Below are 18,560 nucleotides of genomic sequence, written 5' to 3'. Positions count from 1 at the left end.
AACATAAAATCCATGAAAAAGAAAAAGAAAAAGAAGAAGAAGAAAAGACAGCTGCAAACTGCAAACAGCAAACTGCAACTGCAACAGGTTAACCCCTTTTTTTCCCCGAAAAATCGTGTCCCCGGAACCGGTGTTTACGTAAAAATCTTAAACCCGAATGAGGACGGTTACATGAACACCACATGTGTGTAAGTAAATAAGTATAAGTTAGATCTTGCAGCTGTTTCGTAAAAATGACGAAAATGGTTACATATATACATATATATATATACACACTTTATGCACGATAGAAACGTTCCTATATATATGTGTGTGTATAGTTAGATGGATAGATAGGCAGCATCACCTTTCGTAAGAATCCCTTTGAACCCTTTTCACGTGATTTTGGATTTCAGTTTGATGTAAAAAGGAAGTAGTAAAAGAAATGTGTGCGAGGGTGTTGCGTGTGCTAATATATAATACGATGAACAGATGGATAGGATACCCCTTTTATATATATATATATATGTATATATATATCGACAGATGCTTTCTTACATATTATTTCTATTTTTCTTTTTCTTTTTCTGTATTTTTCTTTACTATTATTCATCTAACGTACTACTAACCCTTCCAGGATTTTTCTTTATTTGATCTATCAATTCTAACACATATATATATATATATATATAGATATACATATGAGGTAAAGTTACGCCAGCCGTTTGAACATCAATTCTATTTTATTGCTATTCAACTTTTAATCTATTAACCCCTTAAGCAGCAATGATTTTGAAATAAAAAAAACGGCCAGAAAGAATCTTTTTTTTTTTTTGCATAAAAAACATAGTTTAGAACATTGTTTTGACAAAAAAAAAAAGAATTTAAAAAATTACAAAAATAATCAATATTTTTATATTAATTTTGAATTTTGTTCCGCATTGCAGAGAAAAGAGCCGAATATTGCAATGTTACACACGTACGTCGACTTTTTAATCTTTCTTTTCGAATTACTATTTTGGACAAAAAAAAAAACGATTCTTTTTCTTTGCTTTCACATTCTTATTTGCAATTTTTTATTATATTTAAGTGTAAAAAATCATAGAAATACAAAATAATACGCTGTTCGAGTTAACTTGAGCGCGCGCAGAAATCGGCCGGTTTAGTGCGCTCGAGTTAACTCGAACGTGCTGCTTAAGGGATTAAATAATATTATTTAATACTAATTAAATCTTCTAAAAACTCATCACTTAACCACCCCTTTCCCACCCCCCCTCCCTTTCCAAAAAAAAGAAGCAAAATTATATGAAAATATTCGTCACTCAACCGCGAGACCGGCTAACCCAAATCCAACGTAGGAAATTCACGTTGTTCAGAAGAAAGGGAGGGGGCTGGCTGGCTTTTAAGGGGTATGGGAGTTTCACGGATTCACGTGAAAATGAAGACAAAAAAATGTTGAAAAATTGAATACCGATCGTAAGAATAAAAAAGGGTATTTACGTATATTAACACCATTGCAGCAAAAATTGCGCTAATGCGCCAATAAAGAGCAACCTTGTTGTTTGCACGCAGCAACCGTCAGGGTTGCGTCTGGGTTTTGTTAGGGTTTTGTCAGGGTTATGGTGACAGCATCAGGTGAAAAAAAATAGAGACTGTCTTGAATCTATGTTAAATTCTATATCGGCCCATTTCCATCGAAATCCGATTGACTACTTTTTAGAAATAGAATGTTTTGAATTTTCAAAGTGTTTCGATTTTAAATCAAATTTTTTATTTCTATGATTTGTCGCAATAATTTTTAAGTTTAGATTAACGCATTAGTGGAATTTTGTTGGGGTGGCGTTAATACGTAAGTACCTAAAAAAGAGATAAAAAGTAATACGTAATATATAAAATTCAGAAGAGTTCTATAGGAAAAAAAAAAAAAGAAAAATAAAAAAGAGATAGAAAAAGTACGGCACGTGTCTTCGGTGACGACAGGTGAATAATCCTTGATTCTAAAAATAATGACAGGTAAGAAAAGGAAAAAGATATCGAAATTCAATGCTTCCTACTTCTTTTTTCTTTCTCTTTCAAAAGAAAAAAGAAGAAGGGATGAAACCGAGATTACTTTCTTTTATATATATATATAATTCTTTTAAAAAAAAAAAAACTGAGGAAAGGTATCACGAATACGACCAACTGGGTTCGGTAAATTCATCGAGACTTCCGGTTACATACTGGCACGTGATATATATATATATATATGTATGATGAAACGAAGCACGTGGCTATAGTAGTCACCTTGAAATAATTTCAATAATTTCAATTCAAAAACGGTTTCCTGGTTTGCCGACACACACGCACGCACTTCTTAACCCTTCATTGAAGTCACCCAAATTTCAAGAAATTTCTTTCTACATTTCTACGTTAAAATTATTATTTACAATGACTTTTCTTTTATGTAATATTTATTCATTTATTATATTTATCTTGAAATTTCGATTCTATTAAAAATTGTAGAAAAAAATAAAAAAAAATATAATCCTATTGTACGATTAACCTTGTTACAAATTTACATCATAGTTATTTAACGTATACAGTTAGAAAAAGAAATCGTAAGATTTCTAAATACATTGTTACAGAAAGGAATAATAAAAAGGGTAGAAGAGATAGAGTTTCCATATTGTTCGACGAAGAGTTATCCTTGATCCTTCGAAATAAAAGATTAAATGGTCATTTTCATTCATAACACTTAAAGAGATTCCAACCCTTGCTAGAAAATTTCTCAAATTGACACTGTAGATTTTATTCTATTGTATTCGTTTGAAAAAAAAAAAAAAAAACATATTTTCATAGAAATTCTTGATCTATATAAACGTAAATTTAGAACACATTTTTCAATAAATACAAAACGATAGAAAACGTTACAACTCAATCGTTTCTATAAATTTACATAATATACAACAACCCTTTTACAATATTTTGTCACGGTCACAGATTTTACTTCGAATCTATTCATCTCACACACAACGTTTGAAAAATTACTCACAGTTATCCTTGATCCAAATTTAAAAAAAAGGAATTTAGAAAACATCTTAGATACAAAAATATTATAATATATATATATATATATATATATATATATATAAATTAAAATTTTTATATATAAATATAAAATAATAGAAAAAAATGTAAATGTAAATGTAATACATAATTTATAAATTAATTTATATTTTTATATTTTATATTAAGTATATTTAATTATATGTTATAAATTTATATAAATTATATATAATATTTTTATGTAATATTATAATATTAATATTATATATTAATATTTATGTATATTATAATAATATATATATAATAATAATAATTTAAATAATATATTAATAATACATACATTTTATAATATGTATATACATAATTATAAAATATATTATTATTTAATAATACATATTATGCATATAAAATATACATAATTTAATAATATATTAATAAATAATAATATATATAACTAACTGTAATATATATATATATATATATATATATATGTGTAACTATATATATTTGTAACTGTATTTATTTAATTAATATAAATTAGTAATTGTATTTATTTTGATAACATATAGAATTATATTTAACAAAACATTAGTAAAAATTTCATTGCAACAATTATTTGATTTCGATCTTTTATCGACATCTGTTGGCAAAGGTTCATCATTAAAAATTTTGGGCCCAATTCTTGGGTCAGGTACTACAAGAGCCATCTATGGTTCAACGATACAATCATATCCCAAAAATTGGTACATTTTCCCAATATCAACCGAGCACGAATAAAACTTCATATCCATCCCCTATTTTACAAAAACGAATTAAAACCAGAGAACGAATTTATTAATCCTGGATTATAAAATGAAATCCTATCAAATACTTTTAAATCACACATGGACTGTTATAAATTTAATAATTTAAAATATAATATAATATGATAAAATAATCATTAAACAAATTATTCGAAATATAAATCGAGTATTAATCAAAACATATTTCATACAATTTTTTAATACCAACCGAGCTTTGGATAAATCTCAAAAACATCCCCCCTCTCCAAAAAAAAAAAATACCAAACCCAAATGAAATTAAAAAACAAATCTTCTATCCCTTCCACATAAGTTTTCAATGATTAATCGTAAAAATGTATTTGAAAAAAAAGATTAATTAAATAAAAACAAATTGCTCACCCATTTCACGAACTTTACATTCTACCTTAATATTATTTAAATAATATAAAAATATAAAAAATAAAAAAACAAACCAAATAAAATAAAACAGGTAATAATATTGGTTCCTCTGCCGGTATAAACAGGTAACTGCACTCTTGAGTGGTAAAAGGAAAACGGGTAGGAAAAGGTTGGTTGGTTGGTTGGTTGGTTGGTTGGTTGGGTTATATGAAACACGGCGGGTGCATTGCACCCCTTTTCTGTCTGAGGGGGTTCGGATCGATTCCGGGCGTTGGCGCCGAGGTCACCGGCTCGCCTTGCTCGGATTAATGACCCTCACCCAGTGCAGTGCAATGGCATCGTCGACTGTTGGCAGCACTGACGACGACGACGACAACGACAACGACGACGACAACGAACACAACGAAGAAGAAGACGACGAACACGACGGTACCAGCCCCCTTTTTCCCTTTCTCTTTTCCTCAATCCCTCCCTCTTAACCCCCACTCAACTTCAACCTCTTTCTCCTCCTTCTCCTCCTCCTCCACTTATTTTTCCCCTCTTCCCTCACTTTTACTCCTCCCTTTTCTCTGCATTCACTTCGTCCGAGGTAAAAGCTTGCAACTGTAGTGTGGAAGGGGTGAATTTGTGTGTGTTCACTATTACATTTATATTAAATGGAATACTACTACTTTGTACAAAATGATAGTAGGGTGGTGTATTTGTTATGTGTGTGTGTGTGTGCAGTATTACATTTATACAAAATGGATTACTACACAACTTTGTACAGAATGATAGGTACGGGTGGTAGTGGTGAGAAAAGTTCATCGAAACAAAGTTGAAAAAAAAAAAAAAAGATTAGGATGGTAGTTTCGATAGACCCAACACATCACCAACCACCGACCAAACCTCCCCCCGCCTCTGCACATGATATAAACCAACCGCGTGCAAGAAGTAAGAAGACTCGGAAATAACGCATTTCAGGCGCCATCAAAACTCAATCCCTTAGCCCTTTTCCCTTCCTCTTATATTTTTTTTCTTTTTATCACCCCCACTACCACCTACAACACTTTAATATTACATGTTTCTTCTAATATACACGTTTAATCTAAACTGATACTTTATCTTCTTTAGAAATTATGTTTCATTATTCTAATCGTGTTGGTAGAACATTAAAAAAAAAACAATCTCAACTGTTATGTTTATCATTTGATCATTTAATTCTAACTTTATTGTTTAACATTATAATTAACATAAATGTTTAATCATTAAACGAATAATTTTTTATTATAATATCAAAAATATTAATCATATGTTATCAATATTTAACGTAAGAATTATAATATAATTCATGTGCTTATAATATAAAATATTATATTATATTCTTATATATTAATTATATAATTTATTTATTTATTATATAATTTTCTTTTATCTCAATTAATTAAATAATTAATTTTTATATTTACTCATGTATAATTTTTTTATTATATAAATCATATTAAAAATATATAATTTAATATAAGAATATATAATAATTTAAAATTTATATTTGATATTATAATTTTTTTGTTTATTATATTTTAATTTATTATATTAAATAAATATATATATAATTATTGAATAGTATGTGATTAAATAATAAATAAAATGATTATTATTATTATTATTATTATTATTTATAATATTGGTTTAAAAGTGTTTGGTAATGATACGTGAGAGAGTATCGTGTGAAAAAGTGGCGCCTAGAAGACGACAACGACGACGACGACGACGACGACGACGACGACTTGCACGCTCGTCTAGCGGGTTGCAATGTTGCCAGGGGCTTTTCAGACGTGGAAGGAGAGGGGGACTAGGTCATTCCCCCCTATGTCTTGCACTACCGAGCAAGAACAGGGGTCATTGCGAGACACTGAACCCTTCGCGAATGGTCACCCCCTTCCCCCTAACCCTCACCACCTTCACCACCACCTCCTCCTACTCTAAAACCTTCTCTCTTTCTCTCTCTCTTTCTCTCTCTCTTTTTGCACCGTGTACGCCGACGCCGCTCCTATTTCGAAGCGTCGAAGGAAGAAGAGTTTTACCGAGGGGTGGAATCCCGTGGTGGTGGTGTTGGTGGTGGTGGTGGTGTTGGTGGTGGTGGTGGTGTTGGTGGTGTTGGTGGTGGTGGTGGTGTTGGTGGTGGTGGTGGTGTTGGTGGTGGTGGTACACCAACCCGCCATTTCCCCATCGGATATACGCGGCTTGTTCCGGGAACTATTTTCTAACATAGATATCTATCTCTCTCTCTCTCTCTTTCTCTCTCACTCTCTCTCTCTTTTTTTTTCTTTCTTTCTTTCTATATTACCTTTCTTTATTTATTTCTTTATTTTTTTTTTATTTTTTTCTCTTATGTTGTTTAGCATGTACTATCTTCTGTAACTATTATACATACTAACACATGTCTTGGTACCCATCACTTCCGACTAAACTTTATTATTATTATTATTATTATTTTATACGTCTTTTCTTCTTGAACATTTTATTATTATTTTTTTTTCTAAGAATAATAGAAAATGTAAGAGAATTACACGAAACGATTGTATTCGAGTGTTTAAGATTTAGTAATAGTATAATAAATAATATTTAAAATTGTGAAGGAATAAGATTAAAAATAGAATTTTTATGAAATAATTTACTGTATTAACTTAAGCATTTAATTTACACTATTGAATTCAAATATTTTAACGATTACCATATAAAATACATATGTAAATGAACGTACTGACGCACAAAATTGATTTATTATTTACGAACACATTTAAGGAAAAAAAAAAAAAAGAAGAACGTTTCAATGCTCATAAACGTTATTTCTTTTTTTGTTTTTTTGTTTTTTTTTTAATCGATTAACCGAAATAGAACAAGTTCATTGGCCGTTCCCCTGGCAAAAACATAATTCACGACCCATGTCGTGACCTTGATATCACGTATTAATCATAAAAAAAAGTAAAAAAAAGTAAGATATAGTCGGTAAAAGTATTTTTTTATCAAATAAGCAAATAACGTGAAGGAAGCGTAGAAAAAAAGTGATTTGGTCACGGTAATACTCTACTAGTTTCCAGTAGTAATGGTCAACGTTACGACAGACGTGAAAAACGAACGAACGAACGAATCGATTTTATCAAAGAGTTCATCTTTTTATTTCTTTTCTTGCTTTTTTTTTTTTTTTTTTTTTTAAACAAAGATCGTTTCTTACAAAATATATTGAGTTGATTAAAATATAAGTAATCTTAAAATCTTATTAATAATAATGTCAAAATTTAAATAAATAATATCATTGATAAATCTCGTACTAACTCGTGTCTTTTTTTTTATTTATTTATTTCTTTTTACTTTTAGATTTTGAAAAAGATAAGAAAAGAAAACGAAAACAAAACGAAACAAAATCAAAATTTATCCTACATAATTACAAAACACGTTTTGATCTATCGCGAGTAATAGCACCGAGGGTCAAGGAAGAACACATAACAGAACACATAACAACACAAATGTAAAGAGTACTTACACCACATCTTTACTCATTCTCTCTCTCTCTCTCTCTCTCTCTCTCTCTCTTGAGTGGCATTTACCAAAGTACCCACCCAATATATCATTCATTGAAACGAACAATGAATAAAGGGAATTGACGTATTCAAAAGTGTCGCGACAGTTAAAATTGGCTATGGGTTTGAAGAAACAATAATTTCTTCCTTACAATTATTCGATAGGTTCTTGTTGTTGTTGTTGTGTTGTGTTGTGTTGTGTTGTGTTGTGTTGTGTTGTGTTGTGTTGATTGTTCACGTTTTGGTATTTTTTTTTTAAGATATCCGGTTTATACAAATTTTTCCTATCAATTGAAAAAATAAATTGAACAAACAATCGTAATATTTCCAATTCAAATAAGACGAATAAAAGATCAAAATCACGATAACAATAAACATTTCAAATAATATCTCATATCGACGAAATTGATATATATATATATATATATATATATAAACCATAGATAAAAATTATTATTATTATTATTATTATTATTATTATTATTATTACTATTATTATAACAAAGGATATTAACTTTAAACCGATATAACATACAACAAATTTCCTTTATTTCATAAATGTAATTAATAAAGAATATATATAAAGAATAATTAATAAATAAATTAATTAATTTGTAATTAATTTTTAATAATTTTTTCTTCAATATTTATATAATATTAACAATTTTCTTATTAGATATCATTCTTCCCATTATTGTTTTCTTTTTTGTTTTTTCTTTTCGAAAAATCAAAAATTCTTTCTTTTTTTTTTTTGGAAAAAAACCAAAAAACCAATTTATACATTTGACGTGTCCTTTATACTAATTAGTGCATCGTGTATTAGGGATATTCTTTGAAAGATGCACGAACGAGAGAGAGAGTGTGCCGCGTGGCCAGACCCTTTTTCTAAGCCCTTCCCCCCATTTTACTCCCTCTCATCCCTCTCTCATCCCTCTCTCATATTCCTCTCATCCCTCTCATCCACCCAAATAACCGGCACGCACTAACACACAAGTGAACACAACCAAACACAACCAAATGTGTGTAGTACGCGTGAGCCTGTTCTCCTCTTTCCTCCCTCCCACCCCTTACCCTTACCCACTCTTCTTTCTCCCTTCTAACCCTGATTCCTTTTCCTTTCTCTTTCTTTCTTTTACCTCCCTTCTTCATTGTCTCGTCTACTTTCTCTCTTTCTCTTTCTCACTCTCTCTCTCTCTTTGGGTTTCTCTCTCTCTCTCTCTTCCTTTTTAGTCTTCTTTGTGCACGTCTGATGGTGGTGGTGGTGGTGGTGGTGGGTTCTTCTCTTCTCAAGGGAAATGAAGTCTCGCTTATATGAGAGGTGGGGGTGGAGATGAGGGTAGGGGAAACGTGGCCAACAAAAAAAAAAGAAAGGATGATGATGATGATCATTGACGATCTTAAAACCACATCTCACTTATTAGAAAGACAGGAGACATTTTAAAGTTGTCTCACAATCAATATGTGTTCACAGATAATTTTCAAAATTTTTAATAACATTTAGTATGAATAAATATGACTAACCTTTACCCAAATAAAAATAAACCCTACAGTACTTTTTACTTCAGATAATCTAAAATACACACATATCCTATTTGTTACATATATGTAAATACATATATGTAAATATACATTACTTATTATTATAAATAGATACATATTTACATACATATATACATATATTCATATATATATATATAACTAGGGGTGCCCCGCCATGCGTTGCTGTGGCTCACAATCAGTCCGATACACACGAATTACCTTATACCGCCATCTGTTAGAATCTTATCGAACTAACAGAGATAATCATGACTCTTTGTTAATAAACAAATAATATTGCGATTATAAATTGAGATATAAACTATCCTATCTTTCAAGTTGAATGAAACTGCACATAGTGTGCACAATTTTATTAAAATCGGTTCTGTAATTTAGGAGTGCATTGCGGACAAACAACGTGACACGTAATTTCTATATATTAAGAAGATATATATATATATATATATATATATATATATATATATATATATATATATATATATATATATATCGTAAACTATTGACATTTTGATGACCTTCACTGAATACTTTTAAACGCAAAATAAAAAAAGGAATCGAATAGTGTTAAAAAAAAATTATAAAGTTCCATTTAAAAAGAAAAAAAAACAGTGCAATTGCATCTAGTGGGTTGCATCGATGCATTTTCAAAAAAAAGTAAGGTCATAGAAAGTTGACATTTGTTTTGCCATATAACTTTTTTTCTCTATGATTTTTTTCTATTGTTACCTAAAAAAAAAAAAGTTATTACCCGCCTTACTCGTTTCAAGTATCACCCTTATATATATGAATTTCCGGTTTATTTCACGAAAAAAAAAGAAAAATATAATTTTAAAGTTCCGACTTTCATGAAAAACATCAGTTTCCTCTTATCGCGACGCATACCGTATGTACACACACATACATACTATCTCACCCCCTCTCTCTCTCTCTCTCAAAAAATGTATGTGTAAATGAGAAAGAAAGATATAAAAAAAAAAGGAGAAAGAAGGAGATAGAAGGAGATAGAAGGAGAAAGAAATAGAAAGAAACGGTGGTGGACACACTTGACGCGCACGTGCTTCGTGCGTGTGTCGGAAGTAAACGTGTGCGATCGCGCGCGCGCACTTACTTACGCACGCCCTAACAGACATGAGACGACGAAGGGTCTGAAGGGTGTCTGCGACCATGATACACGATGCGGATTCGGCCCTTTTATTCTTAAAATGAACTACATTTTATTCTCATTACTTTTCTTCTTTCTATCACTGATATTTCTCTCTCTCTCTCTCTCTCTCTCTCTCTCTCTCTCTCTTTATAATCATTTTTATTTAATTTACATTAAACTATAAATGTGTTTTTTTTTTTAATTTTTATAAAAATAATATATAAATATATAAATATTACAATACATTAAGAAAAAAAAAATAAAAAAAAGAAAAATGAAGGAAATTGACAATTAAAAAAAAAAAGAGTAAAATAAAATATTACGTTTAATCGTACACGTGTTTGATTAAAATTGCAAATAAAGAGAAAAAAAAAGAGATAGAAATAAAAAAAAATAATAAATAAATAAATAAAAATATACAACGAAGAAAAGGAAATGAATAGGAAAATGTGAAAAAAAAAAAAGTTTCAAATGATAAGTAAGGAATATGTATATTAAGTATTTGCATGCGTAAAATATCAATGCAACACAAATTAAATGTCTGAAAAATTATGTAAAATAAATACGAATAATGTAAAAGGAGAGTTAACACATTGTATAAAATATCAATGCAACACAAATTAAATGTCTGAAAAATTATGTAAAATAAATACGAATAATGTAAAATGAGTTAACACATTGTATAATATTATATAACACATTGTGTATATTACATTGATTAATTATTCTCTTGAAAAAGTTAGAAATCCTTTTTTTCTTTTTCTTTTTCTATTTTAATTGACATACGATACGATTTAGTTAAATAATTCATTTGGAATAAACCGAAACGCGAATAGGAGACAAACTTTAGATGCAAATTATAATCGATGAGTGACACTTTGTTCTTTTCTTTTTTTTTTTTTTTTTCATTTTTATTCTTTTCTTTTTTTTTTTGCGATGCGTTAATCACTTGTTTGAAAAATACATTATTTTTCTAATTTTTTTTTTTTTTTTTTTTTCCATTTAAACAAGAAATCGAAACTAGCATGAATAATCTATTTAGAACATTGAACTTTTAAACAATTTCATTAATTATTAAACAGTTAAGTGTGACAATTTGTGCACAGAGTGCGCTCCGTCGTATGTGTCGCGATAATCAAGCGATGACGGATATAGTCGTCAAACACAGAATAAGAGTGGCACTGTTAAAATATTGGATAATCAAAAATGACGACTTTATTTTACAAAATGATGACAATTTTGTTAATAATGTACACACAGTTTTTTTTTTTTTTTTTTTAATATGAACAATATATTTATACACAATAAATGGAAAAATTTTGAGAGAAAAAAAATCGAATATTTATGCAAGTGACAAATTTATTCTGGACGTTTTTTTTTTGTTTTTTTTTTGTTTTTTGAATTCTAAACATTTGAAACATATTCAAATTTACGAATAGAATTTAGTTGTCGACCAAAATTACAATTTAAACATCAAATTGTAAGAAAAACTTTTACGCATGACGGATATAGACGTCATAACAAACAATTTTGTCACATCTCTATGACGAATATAATCGTCAAACACGCTTAACTGGTCAAGTATATATATATATATATATATATATATATATATATATATATATATATATATATATATATATTCGTCACACTTAACTGGTTAATAATTAATGAAATTGTTTAAAAGTTCAATGTTCTAAATAGATTATTCATGTTAGTTTCGATTTCTTGTTTAAATGGAAAAAAAAAAAATAGAAAAATAATTTATTTTTCAAACAAGTGATTATATATATATATATATATATATATATATATATATATATATATATTGATTTTTTTTTCTTAATTTTTAAATCAGTATCATATAATTTAATTTCAATTGCTTAATTAATGTTTCTCTCATGTGACCATGATATTTTCTGATTTGTTATTTTTTAATTTTTTTTTTTTTTAAAGAAACATAATCCATAACGTGGCATTGAGCCTTGGCCTCCAGCAAGAAAAGATAAATGCATGCCGCGTCTCGATAAGCCGAAGATTATTTTAAAATACAAATTTGGCCTGTGGTACACATCTAATAACTTTTTTGTTTTTTTTTTTTATTATTATTATTACCTATGTCTCTCTCTTTTTAATTTCGTTTTTTTCTTTTTGCATAGATGAACAATATATATATATATTATTATTTTTATATTTTTTAATATAAAATTTAATGTACAAAGAAAATCAACTTTCATCATATCTTTTAATTTTATCATTTAAATATCTACAAGTATAGTATAATAATTAAATAAATCAATCAAATCGATTTTTTTTTATATATATATATAAAACAAAAAAACATCTTTTCGCAACTTGCAATTTTCCATGTAATCATTTTATTGGTTTTCTTTTTCTTTTTTTCTCTCTAACTATCAAGAACCTTTTTTATATTAAGTAGTCAAACTATAAGAAAAAAGGCAAAAGAAAAAATAAATTACAAGAAAGATATTATAGAAGAGGATAAAATTATTCATAAATATATGGAAAGAAATTAAAATTTAATAATAAAAATAAAAAAAAAGTACTGACACACACACACACACACACACACACATTCAATGTCGTAGATGTTGATAATTCTAAAGGAAAACTTTTAATAGAAATTTTCCAGAATAAAATTAAACATTTAATTTCTTAACAACGTCACAACGAAACCAATTGAAAATCTTCAAATCACGCTTAATCAAGAGAGAAAATGTGAACATATTAAATTAACACTAATAATGTATTAATTCAAGGTTAATTCTCATCCCTATTTAAATGATTTTCATTATTCTATCTGTAATCGTAACAAAATATTTTAATACGTAATACAGTTATATTATTAAGAATTGTTTCAATCTAAATTACATGAAGTCTAATTGATTTAATTTATTTCAATCTAAAGTATTATATTAATTCTTTATTTTATTATATAATATTATTTATTTATTATTATTTATTATATTTTACTAGGGGTTTCCCCGCCATGTGTTGCTGTGGCTCACAATTAGTCCGATACACACGTCTCTTTAAGTCAACGAATTAATTTAATAAACAAATAATTCGCAGTAAAATAATATTGCGATTATAAATTGAGATTGAAACTATCCTATCTTTCAAATTATATGAAACTGCAAACAGTGTGCAATATTTTATTAAAATCTATTCAGTAGTTTAAGAGTCCATTGTGGACAAACAACGTGACACGTAATTTATATATATTAAGATAAGATATTACGTCGAGTCATAAATAACTTCCGTTTTTTATGAGACAAAGAATGGCGTTTCTGCGACTGATAAGTGCAAGACACCTTTCATCGAGGTTTATTTTTTTTTTTGCACTATTTGCAATTGTTCAACGTATCTATTGGATTTTGTTCCAATATTACCTTTAAAAGGTTCATCAAAGTCGGAAATACGTCCTACACTTGGTTCATCTTTTAAGATCGTATCTCCAGTACGGAATTTTACAAACCAATTTCTGACTGCCCTATCAATTATCAGTCCTGCACTGTATACGCTGCATATTTTTTCAGTTGCCACTTTAGTGCTATTGCCTTGTTTCAATTTTTAAAGCATTACATGTCGAATATGCACTTTTTTTTTACTATCCATTTCAGTGGTTAAGAAAAATGGTTAAATGTAACATTGACTGCATCAAAAAGTTGACAGAAGACTAAACTGAATCCCTCATCTATACAGTGATATTGAAAATCTGTTTGTTTCGGTGACTTATAGTAGGTAAATACGAAAAATAGATTTTACATAACCGCATTAGAAGTTACTCATGACTCGACCTAATATTATATTACATTAAAAGTTTGTAATCCTAATAATTCCATATTATCATTATACTTTATATTATAATACTTTTCATTTTATCAAAATTACAATTAATTATTAGAAAAATTTGTAATTGTAAAAATTTAACTTTATTTTAAAACTTTTTCCAAGTAACTAAAATTACAATATTTATTTAATATACCAAGTTTTTTTTTAATGTATTTTTAAATAATAATTAAAAAAAAATAATATTAATATTACAAATTTCATAATTCATAATCTTCTGTTTTTAATAATATAAGAATTACGAAAAAATTAAATTACAAAAATGATTAAAAATAAAAACAACATTGATCAATCCAACAAAGAAATTATAAAAATAATTTGAGAACAAAATTATCATACCGAATGTGTGTGTGAGTGTGTGTGATTTTGTCTTTTTTTTTTCCCCCTTCAATTCATTCCTTTTGAAATATATATATATTTTTTTCTTTAATTTAATTCGATTATTATCATCGACGATCTATCTCAATATTTTCTTTATATCAAATTTAATCTTAACAAATGACGAACGAGATTAGAATTTCATTTACGATGAAAAATAAAACGAACAAAATTGAATAAACCTTATGCACACGAAATTTGAAATAAAATTGAAAAGAAAAAGAAGATACTTGTTCATTTGTTTTTTATTTTTATTTTATTTTTTTTTTTTTTTTTTGTTAAATACTAATCAAGCATGATTAAGAAAATAACTAAGAATGATTTTTAAATACCAAATCGGATAGAGATACTTTCGTAATACATAATATATGGAAATGTGATCATAGTGTTCATCGACATTGTTCGTTTCTATCGTCATATTACTTAGTCAATATTAAAGCCCGTAACGATAGTAAGAAAAAAGTGCAATCGATTTTTTCTTTTACTTGTTATCGATCCAACGAATATCAATTATTGATTAGTATATCATTTATACCAAGTGTGTTTACGTAATCAACATTTCTTATTCGATTCAATGAACGAACAAATTCGAATAATTCAATCTTGTTATTTCAATTATACGACAATTAAATTATTATTACAAACTTAACAATTAAATTCAATTAAATTCAATCGAAATTTAATAATTAAACAAATAAATAATAGAAATAAAATTAAACAACAAAATAAAAATCCATTAGCAATCATTGACAATTTTACGAGTTACAACAAAGTGAAATTAATTTTTGTCCTATTATTTTTTTTTTATTTTTTTTAGTAACTTTGTTAACTCTTTGGGGTACGGTGGGTGGGGTGGGTGGGATTAAAAGTGTCCCACCTTTTTTAATACACCGTAATGCACTGTAGGACATTTTTAGTCCCACCTCCGAAATATTATTGCAATAGCTACACATGCTTATAAGTTTATATTTCGTCTTATTTATCCTAAGCAATTGTTTATTAATTTGGTTATTAATGTTTTTACATTATGTAATGCCTCTCTCTTTATTAATAAAAAAAAAATTATACCAATTTTATTTCATTTAAAACGTAATCAAATTTCTATGCAACATAAGGGCTGACATTATTCTGTGCCGTAAAAAGTTAAATGATAACAAATTGTATATAAAATATTTAGATATTATTATTATTATTATTATTATTATTATTATTATTATTATTATTATTATTATTATTATTATTATTATTATTATTATTATTATTATTATTGGATAATTTAATTTTTGTCTATAATTGATATAGATATATATATATATATATATATATATATATTTTTTTGATCGTTACATCGAATAAAATATATTTGAACTATACCATGTGTGAAATGATTTTTTTATTAAAAAAAGAAAAAGAGCTACATTATAATAACTACATTATAAAATAACTACATTATAAAAATTGAAGTATCTCATTTGTAAATCTAACAATAAATGTGAGTTTGATCACGGTCGACAGTTTATTTTCAGTATTGTTGAGCCAGGCTTATCATTATTGAAAAGTACCTAACTACTTATGTGTATAATATACATATATACATGTGTGTGTGTATATATATAATATATGTATAAATTACTGGGCTAAGAACGTAAACATCGAACGTAAAACACATGCTAAATACTCACAGTAATATAATACCGTTTTCGACAAATATTACTAATTAACAACCAAATAAATTAAACAATTTATTTACTGCGATATTGTATATATATATATACTTTTTTTTAAATTTAAAATTAAATTTTTTTCTATCAAAATATATATGTCGAGAAATAAAATTTCTTTTTTCTTGATAATAAAAAAAAAAAAGAAGAAAATTAAATTAATTACAAGTAAACTTTCTTTTTCTAGCACTTCTTATTCATCGTACAAATATCTCTCGTATTTATACACATGAATTGTTTATCTATGTATTTAAATCTATGAAATTAATTGTAAGAATTTTTATACAAATTACCGAATAAATTATTTGAAAATATCGGTTCACGAATCGAATTCAGCTACAAACCTAGAACATTTTTCTATTTCTACAATTTACAATGACATTATCTAGAAAAGAACAAAAAAATAATTCATCGTTTAAATTGCAAATTACAGTTCTACGAAGTTTCGATTACCTAACAAAATAACGTTGACCTACGTTCGAAATAAAAGTTACGAAAAATAATAATTCGATCGTTCTTAATATCTCGAATTCATTTCATTCTCATTATAATAACACATGCAAATATTCAAATTGTATTAAAAATTCAAACGTCACATATTATTTTCGATCGACATACTTATTTTTCTATTTTGTTCGTGTCATTTACGCATCGTAAAAAAAAAAAAAAAAAAAAAAAGCAGGAAAGGAAATGAATATTATTCCACGGATCGTTGCATTTCGTGAAAGGTATTTTTTTGACTTGCCCATACGATGGTTGGTTCCTTCATCGTCTAATTCTAAATTTTGACCTTAAAAACTCCGTGTCAAGTGTTTAACCTCGAACACTTTCATCGAACCGTTTAAACAACAAAGTAATGTATGATTATGATGACGATATTCACGAATAAAAAGAAAGAAAGAAAGAAAGAAAGAAAGAGAAACAACGACAAAAATATAAAAACAAAACAAAACAAAAATAATGAAGAAATCGTGGCAAGTTAGACTAACAAGGTGACACGAAGAATAACACACAACAGTATTATTAACACGCACACCTGGCCTAAATAAGAGTCATTGTAGTAACAAAAAAAAAGAAAAAGATCCTATTTCGACAACATCCAGAACGAAATAATTTCCCAATGAATGAAAAGAAGAATAAATTTTAACGAATGATAAACAATCTCAACAAGAGATTTTCTTTTCTAGATAATAAACAAAAATGTGTGAATTTAATTGATAAATTATAAAATTTCTATACGTTAATAATTCGATCAAGAATATATAACACTAAACAAGGCATCTTTTATTACGAATATATGAATAAATTATATTATTATTATTATTATTAATTTTATATATCGAAGCAATATATTATATCTTTAGATCATTGTGTGCGTGTTGGTGTTACGTGTATATATGTGTTGTACGAGACGATCGGAAACACGCGCTTCCGAGAAGAAACATGATCCTGTGTTGAAGAAGCGATCGAAGTATGAGCAACGGCTCGTGAAAAAGAATCTAACTTAACGAACAAAGAGAGCTATGCAAAAATTATTTTATAATAATTTTTTGTCTATCATTTTCACCACAATTACAAATGAAAACAATTCTGATAAATCATTTCAATCTATCATATATAATATATAACCTGACAACAACATATGTATATCGGAATGTAAACGGATTTTGTACAAAGAAACAAAACTCACCGAGATCAGGTATGGAGCTGGTTGGTTCCTCGTGGTGTCCTTTAGAATCAGAGGACCTGGCTCTCGAAGGAGGTGGTGGAGGTGGTGGTGGTGGCGGTGGTCTCATACTTGAAGTCGAACTGACCACGACTGTACCTGAGGGTGGTGGTGGCGGTGGTGGTGGAGGTGGTCCAGCCACGTTGTTGTTACTGTTATTGCTAGGATTATTATTGTTATTGTTGTTGTTGTTGCTGTTGTTGGTGATAGTTGTATTGTTAACAGGTGCAGTTCTTGGTGGTCGTATTTGTGTTTGGGGCGACATCAGGACCGTATCGGAACGTGCAATGCCGCCACCGGGTGCGTGTCCCTGGCCCTGGCCCTGCCCCTGGCCCGGCGGCCTCGGACACCAGCCATGCAGCACCCTGATGGCACTCCTCACTTCCGCCTGCA

At 28.1% G+C, this 18,560-nt stretch overlaps 1 protein-coding gene across 1 annotated transcript in view; it reads right to left on the bottom strand.

Annotated features, from left to right (window-relative positions):
- The window catches only part of E75 (ecdysone-induced protein 75), a 159,045-nt gene extending 140,544 nt beyond the window's left edge, over positions 1 to 18,501 (bottom strand). Inside the window, exon 1 of the mRNA XM_015320222.2 lies at positions 18,132 to 18,501. Within this exon, the coding sequence (XP_015175708.1) occupies positions 18,132 to 18,432 (301 nt within the window). The 5' untranslated portion in view covers positions 18,433 to 18,501. The remainder of the gene's footprint in view (positions 1 to 18,131) is intronic.
- Between the last annotated feature and the right edge of the window lie 59 nt (positions 18,502 to 18,560).

The sequence above is a fragment of the Polistes dominula genome, unplaced genomic scaffold (assembly GCF_049000335.1).
Source record: "Polistes dominula isolate Pdom_NZ unplaced genomic scaffold, Pdom_raw_medaka contig_17, whole genome shotgun sequence".
In the NCBI taxonomy this organism is placed as follows: Eukaryota; Metazoa; Arthropoda; class Insecta; order Hymenoptera; family Vespidae; genus Polistes; species Polistes dominula.
Note: the sequence above shows the minus strand (reverse complement) of the source record. Positions and strands in the feature narration are given on the sequence as shown.